The 8,262-nt window shown below is 37.6% G+C and overlaps 1 protein-coding gene across 1 annotated transcript; it reads left to right on the top strand.

The window, feature by feature from the left end:
- The first annotated feature begins 5,619 nt into the window (after positions 1-5,619).
- Positions 5,620-7,249, top strand: LOC114327954 (uncharacterized histidine-rich protein DDB_G0274557-like). The gene is made up of 2 exons (XM_028276670.2): positions 5,620-5,735; positions 6,841-7,249. The coding sequence occupies exon 2, from the start codon at positions 6,853-6,855 to the stop codon at positions 7,096-7,098; it is 246 nt and encodes an 81-aa protein (XP_028132471.1). The 5' UTR covers positions 5,620-5,735; positions 6,841-6,852; the 3' UTR covers positions 7,099-7,249.
- The last annotated feature ends 1,013 nt before the right edge of the window (positions 7,250-8,262 follow it).

Raw genomic sequence — 8,262 nt, 5'->3', positions numbered from 1 at the left:
AGTTATTTCTGGATTTTTTAAAATTAATTATACTTATTTAATTAATTATATTAAATAATTTTGAATATGTATATCTATAATCCAGAAGGCAATGCTGCCGCCTGGAAGAAGGTGGTAAAAAAGTATATTTATAGAGACAATAAATACACCAAAAGACGTCGAATGTGCACTGATGCCACCTTCACCCTACGACGTAGTTTATGGATGTTCTCCATTTACATTTAAATGAAGCCAACGACAAAATGAAAATTAAAGTTCAATTTATACTGCAAGACATTTCAACAAAGAGATCTACAAGGTTTTGAACATGAGTTTACTCAGTTTCTGTATCGTATGAGATTGAATTTGAAATTACACAATTTTTGTTACTCCTCACCTATCATTATGCACAACGATATCACAAAAGCTATTGACGAAGCTGCAATGGAAGCTATTGGAGAAGTGGATAGTATAAAAAATATAAATGAAAAGTGTAATAAAGGAATAGAAGTTCTTGTGTTGACGAAGAACGTATTGTAGCGTGATTAGTGTAATTACTTCTAATTACAATAAAACTAGCGGTTCGTAATTTATATACGACTTTATTTATATAAGTTACAGACGAATTTATCTTATACACTAAACTTATTCACAAAATATGCCCTTATTTATACCCAGTTGATATTCTGGAACAATCGACTCCCATCTCGAGCTATCGGCTTGTTCCGCCTACGTGACGTACCTTCCAGAATTCTCCGGCGAGGCCTAGCACATCCGATTACGTCATTCTCGAGGTGTTTACTGTTATACGGGGATCGGCCAAGATTTCTCTTCCGCTACACTGCTCCCCTCTTAAGATCTGAGCGTCTCGATCAGCAACTCTAAATGAAGGCCCAGGATGGCGGAATCTACACGACTCTCCAGCTCTGCATACACCCTTCAAGAAGAAATAACAGTCTACTGTCTTTGAAGGGTACGACATCTTCGGGTTCATGCAACACACAGTGATTTGTACACCAGTTCCTCTGAAGACCACTTCAAGCATGCTTCTCACAATCTTCCAATCCAGATTTTCTACTGCATGGCCTATTTTTGGTAAAGCCAAATTTTTGATGTCATAATTACACACGATTTTCTTCAAATTAGTTAGAACACGCCATATGTTCTCGTAGCTTGGCGTGTCCGTATAAGACTTTCTGGTCACCATATACAGCAAAGATCGAGGACCATCTTCCAATCGCAGTACTCTTCCAATTTTAGGCTGCTGATTTCTTAACTCGTCCAGGCGGCCGAACTTTCTATTGAATACGGACGATATTTCTTTAGTCATCTCGAGGTCTTGGGCAACACAGTGGGCCAGAGAGACGTTTTCTGGAACACCAAACAGATCTTGCTGAACTTCTGTGGTCACGCCGAATCTAGCACTCTTTCTCGCTGCGTAATTTGACATAAATTGATTAAAACTTGGCTGTGCGACATCTTTCATCTCCTGTTGGAGGACTCGTGCTTCTTCTGTTTCATTTGAGCCAGCATATGGTGCAAGACGATTTATGTGAATAACTTTTGGTTTACCGTTTGGCAACTTCTTAATTCTATATATTACGTCATTTATTTTCTTCTTAACTTCATATGGACCTTCCCATTGTCTTTGCAGTTTAGGACATAAGCCTCGACGACGTTGCGGATTATAAAGCCAGACAAGATCACCTACTTCGAAGCTTTCATTCTTGCATCGAGAATCATATTGATCTTTCATTCTGTCACTGGCTATCTGGATGTGTTGTCGGGCAAGTTCATGAATGTTGTTCATTCGTAATTTCAGGCGGTCAACGTAGTCTTCGCCTGCAACATGTTCCTCGGAAGGTCCGCAGCCAAACTCTAGGTCGCAGGGCAACCGAACTTCACGACCCAACATCAGGCAGGTTGGTGTTTGACCTGTAGTTTCATTTACGGCCGAGCGGTAGGCCATCAGGAATAAATGAATGTGTTGGTCCCAATCTCGCTGATGTTCAGATACAACTTTGGACAAGTGTTTACCCATCGTTCGGTTCATCCTCTCGACCATCCCATCTGATTGAGGATGCAGGGGTGTTGTTCTGGTCTTATTGGCACCAATCAATTTACAAACGTTTTGGAAAAGAGCTGACTCAAAGTTTCGCCCTTGGTCGGAGTGGATCTCCAAGGGAACACCAAATCGGCTAAAGAATTCTTTAACAAGTACCTCTGCAACGGTAGCAGCTTCTTGATTTGGTAATGCATAGGCCTCGGTCCATTTCGTAAAATAATCCATGGCTACCAGGATGTATTTATTTCCAGCATCAGTTTCTGGAAATGGACCTGCAATGTCGATTGCTACTCTTTCCATAGGACTGCCAACATTGTACTGTCTCATGGGTGCTCTCTTTTTACCAACTGGACCATTACCGGATGCACACAGTTCACATTTCTGGCACCATCTTCTTACATCATCTTTACAGTTCACCCAATAGAACCGTTCTCGAACCTTTTGCAGAGTCTTCGTAATACCAAAGTGTCCACCTGATGTACCGTCATGCAACTGACGCAATACTTCTGACACTTTACTTTTAGGTACAATCAACTGAAGCTTAGATTCTGTACCATCATCGTTCTCAAAGGTTCTGTACAGAAGATCATCTTTTAGTATCAGGCAATTCCATTGGCTCCAGTAGGCCTTGACTTCCGGACTACATGCACTAATGTTTTGCCAACTAGGTCTCTCACCTCGACGCATCCAATCCAATACTCTTTTTATACATGGATCGTCTTCTTGGGCTTCTTGTAACTGTTGTGGCTGCCATTGCTCATTAACGACGGTAGTTCGTCTCACAGGGCAAAGCTGTTCATCTACTTTAAGCCGGTGATTACAACTTTCACTGCATGGCCGTATCGAGGAAGCATCTGTATTTGAACCAACTCTTCCAGCCCTCTTCATGCGTCTCTTCGGCATCGTGTCACGAATCACCCTCCGTACCATTTCCACCAAACGTTCATCTTTTCTCTTATCGCCTTTTTCCACGGTTATTACTCGATTGTTTCGTGAAGCTTGGCTAGCTGCTTCGTGTTCCAAGGCAATAGCAAGTGCTTCATCTAAAACTTTCGGTCTTGCTAGTCGTAAAGCTTTCTGTAGTTCACTATCTTTCAGCCCATTGACAAAGGTATCTACCGCAATTTCTTCTAAAACGCTGTCTGGCACCTCCGGATAAGCCAACCGCACCACACGAGCCACATCTGCTTCAAATTCTTGCAGATTCTCACTTGCTCGTTGACTTCTATTTCTCAGTTGTGCTTTGTATACTTGTTGTAGATGGGCATCTCCATAGCGTTTTTCTAGACGAGTGAACAAGGTCTGGTAACATTTTTCTTGACCCTTAGGAATTGATCTTAATATATCTGCAGCATCACCTCGCAAAGCAGCAGTCAAGGAAACAGCCTTTTCTTGTTCGGTCCAATGATTGGCGGTCGCAATAGCTTCAAACTGTCTAAGATATATGGACCAAGAGGTCTTTCCATCAAATGGTGGTAATTTGAATCTCATATTATGCGACGTTTCGTCTCTCGGTAGTTCATCTTTCACTAAAGGATCTAACGTTGCTGCATTAACTGATGGTTGTACTTTTGTATCGGTTATCCTGCTCTCTAGCTGTTTGATCTTTTCTTCTACGGTCTCTACACTTTTCTGCATCTTATCGAATGTTCTAGAAACTTCTTCAAATTTCTCATTGTTCTGTTTACAAACTTCTTCTAGTTTTTCGTTGTTTTGCCTACAGACCTCTTTAATTATTTGAGAAGTCTCATCGAATCTTTTAGCAACATTTTCGAATTTATCGTCGCTTTTTCTACAAGTTTCATCGATCGTTTCAGAAACAGTTTTTAATTTCGATAAGATTACTTGTTCTGCTGAATGGAAGTGGAACGTCTTTGGGTCTTCTCCGTTCTTCGTGAGGACATCCTCGAGTCGTGCTTGTAGGACTATCTTGAGCCCACTGCTGTCCAGATCCCGTTCCTCGAGCTGTTCACGGAGCTGTTTTACTGTAAGTTCTTGTAGCAACATCTTTGGTCGGCACACACGTACTTTCCAAAATGTCTTTTAACAGTCTTTCCGAATACCGAACAATCAACGCACTTTAACTATTCCCGACGAATAAAGTCCAAAAGTATTTTAAAGTCTTTCCGAATACCGAACAATTAACGCACTCCGGTTATTCCCGACGAATAAAGTTCAAAAGTCTTTTAAAGTCTCTCTGTAATTCACTTATTTATATCGCACTAAGTTAACCGAACACCGACACCAACTGTAGCGTGATTAGTGTAATTACTTCTAATTACAATAAAACTAGCGGTTCGTAATTTATATACGACTTTATTTATATAAGTTACAGACGAATTTATCTTATACACTAAACTTATTCACAAAATATGCCCGTATTTATACCAAGTTGTTATTCTGGAACAATCGACTCCCATCTCGAGCTATCGGCTTGTTCCGCCTACGTGACGTACCTTCCAGAATTCTCCGGCGAGGCCTAGCACATCCGATTACGTCATTCTCGAGGTGTTTACTGTTATACGGGGATCGGCCAAGATTTCTCTTCCGCTACAGTATATAGGTACGACAAGTATGAGTACTATTATATCTACTTTTTAAAATGTGATCAGAAGAGATATTTTAAGAGCCACTAGAAGACATCGATAAAGGCATATCAATTAAGGGAACACTAATGAATAATCTCAGATGTCCAGATGATATAATACTCCTTAGAGACCGCAGAGAAGGGCTGCACATTTTGGTTGATCGCACTACGCAGTTCTGCGAGAGCTATGGCTCTGAACACATAAAAAAAAACAAAAATCATGATTGTCAGTAAGAATAAGATTGAAGACGAAACAATCTACAGTAAAGAAAAAGCTTTAGAGAAAAGCCCAGATACAATTATAGATACAAAACGGCACATTGAGATGGCCAGAAAGCACTTTTAATAAGATTAAAACAGTATTATTCAATGTAATCGAAAACTGGGAATAGAAATTAGAACTAGAGTATTGAGGTGCTACCTATTCTCTACCCTTTTATATGGAGATCGAACATTACGGACGCAACTAAAAAAAGATTTGCCAGCTTTTAGATGTGGTGCTATCGAAGTACATATTTGGAAAATATCATGAACATAACATGTAACAAACACGGAAACATTAAGAAACATGAAAAAAGAAAAAAAAATACTCAACACTATGAAGGAAACAAAAATGACCTAGTTTAGTCACATACTAAGAAATGTAAAATATCAATTGATGCGATTGGTTATAGGTATACCTAAGGAAAAGTAGAAGGAAAAAGAGGGCATGAAGTAGAAAGACAACAATAGAACTGCTGAAGACAAGGTAAAATGGGCCGCGATAATCGAAAATGTCCTTAAAATCACGAAGTAGGTACGCGAAGAAGAAGAATCAATTCCTGTCGAAATTCATCTGATGATTAACAGTTAAGTGAATAACATACTTACAACACTTCTTACAATCATATTCTAAAACGTTTCGTTGATTAAGAATTTAATCACCTATATTTCCGGATATTTTCAGAAACGAAGTTATCGTTAAAAATAATTATTAAAAGTTTAAGATAAGCGACCCGCAACAACAAATAAACAAAAAACCTACTTAGTTTGTCTACTAGAAAATTGTAAAGTACCTATCCAGTCTTGTGCTTCCGTACTTATTAAGGAATTATTGTTTGATTTGTAAGTTAAATCTATATTTTTTAATAGAATAGGTCTACCATATATACTTACTATACTAAGTAGTCGTTTACGACGTTTGTGAGCCGTCTCTTATATGTATTATACTTAATATACATAGGTATATTATGTACGTAGATATAGATATATTGTTTTTGGCTCATGTAGATATGTGTTTGTTTTTCAAATTTCTTATATCAATCTTTTTTCTCCACTTTTTTTTGTGTCTGTGACATATCATCAAGAGCGATAACCTCCACTTTTCACCCACCGTAACTCTGGAATCGTTGATTTTATATCAATTATGTATAGGACCTTTTTTGTTTTAAATTTGATGTAGAACATTTTTGTATAGAACATTGTTTACGCTAAAGCATATTTTTAGAAATATTGACGAAAAACATAAAAAACTACTAATTTACCGATTTCTCCCCCATCTCCCCCCCAAACCGGACGCTCAAAATGGTGTAACTTTTTACTGAACAATATCTGGACCATATAGAACAATTTGGTGTTGGAGGAAAACTTTTACTTTTAATATCTGGGTTAGGTCTTTTTTGGACCAATTATACTATACTACCTCCGTAACTTTGGAACCGTTCCTTTTAAAAGGATTATGCATAGGACCTTTCTTGTTTCAAATTTAATATAGAATATTTTTGTATAGAAGGTTGTTTATGCTAAACCGCATAGTTTTAGAAATATTGACGAAAAACTTAAAGAACTACGAATTTACCGATTTCTCCCCCCTCTCCCCCCAAACCCGACGCTCAAAATAGTGTGACTTTTTTCTGAACATTATGTGGACCATATATAGAACAATTTGGTGTTGGAGGATAACTTTCACTTTGGATGTCTGGGTTTGGATCTAGTTATACCATACTGCAATTGAGCACATTGTGACGGTAACGATCGTTTTTTAAGTTAATTTACTCCTGTGCTAACTTGCTTGCACCGTCCTTATGACGACCAAATAGTCCGAAAGAGCTATTTATAGTTGTTTTCCACCTTTTATATTTTTTGTCAAACAGCTGATAAGAAGAAGTAGCAAGCGATATACATAGGATAGGTATTCAAATTCGATATTTAAAATTCTCACTTCTTGCAGAATAACTCGAAAATGGGTAATCACCACGGTCACCATTCGGATCATCACCATGGACACCACGATCGTCACCACTACTCCCACGATCACCATATACCGCCTCCACAACCTCCCCCGCATCAACAGACGTATTATGCACCGCCTCCAACAAATTACGCACCATCTGCACCTCCGGGTGCTTGGTATGGACCACCATTACCGTGCGGACACAATATATTTGTCCATGGCTGCCATCATTGTCACTACTACCATAGAAGATAATAAAGTGAGATAAAACGTGAGATAAAACGTGAGATTTATTAATAAGTGAGACGTTTAGTAAGCATAATGTAAACATAATGTAGCATAATGTAGTTTTAAATGAATAAATTTCAAGTCTAGATGTACATAACAATATGTACATTAAAATATACTTCTTTTACTTATTAATGCATATGATATGAGTCCGCTAGATGCAAAACTTTGCATTTACTGTATACCTAAGTCAAACTGAGTTATTTGCAAAAAACTGATAACTTTTGCAAAAAACCTTAGATTTAATAAATGGTACATGGTACTTTTTTGTGATAGCTAAATGCTTTATTAGGTAAAATATAATGATTTTTCTCTTAGAAAGTTATTGTGTTTGCTACGAAAGGAAGAAAAAAATTGAAAATACCCAGTTTTGCAAGTGAACTATGTAAATACAGATTTATGCATCTCATTTGCAAATATGTACATGATAATAATCAACCATTTACGATATTAGTTGTTCTTGGATTAGTCTGTTTTCCAAACCTAATGTGTTATGAATAAGGAGGAAAGCATGTGGAAGTAAAATTTGCGTATAACAGTTTATTTTTATCCAAAGTACAAAAGATCTTACAAATTATGTGTATATATTTTTTATATTAATTCCTAAACTCTAAGCTCTGGGTCCTCATCGTTAAAATGATCATTTTCAATCCTCTCATCATTATGAGTCTGTACGCCAGTATCTATTATTTTATAAAATGTGAGATCCGGCTGGTCTCTCCAATTTTCACCATAATGTTTTCTAAGGAGAGTATCTATGGACGATTTATCTTCTTTTCGTATTATATACTTGCTGAACCCTACGTCAGAATGGCGTATGATGGAGTAATTAACATGGGTACCTACATGAGACGTGTCATGTGACTCAAACAATGTAATCGATTGGCCAATTGCAATTACCTACAAAGTTATGCAACTGGCATAGGCTCACAAATACAGAGTTTTGCATCTGACTCAAGATTTCTAATGCCTATTTCTTAGCAAATACCTTACTTTGCAGGTGAATTTCTACATCAGCAGATAGCTGTAATATGTAACAACTAACTGTCAGCTCAAACTCAATTTTTACAATTTTTGCAAATACAGAGTTTTGCATCTAGTGGACTCATATACCTTCTCTTTTTTTCTTCT

This window comes from Diabrotica virgifera, chromosome 2 (genome assembly GCF_917563875.1).
Source record: "Diabrotica virgifera virgifera chromosome 2, PGI_DIABVI_V3a".
Lineage (NCBI taxonomy): Eukaryota > Metazoa > Arthropoda > Insecta > Coleoptera > Chrysomelidae > Diabrotica > Diabrotica virgifera.
This window is presented reverse-complemented; position numbering and strand designations above follow the sequence as displayed.

Coding starts and splice junctions, on each gene's coding strand:
- LOC114327954 (XM_028276670.2), top strand. CDS start 6,853: ATGGGTAATCACCACGGTCACCATTCGGATCATCACCATGGACACCAC.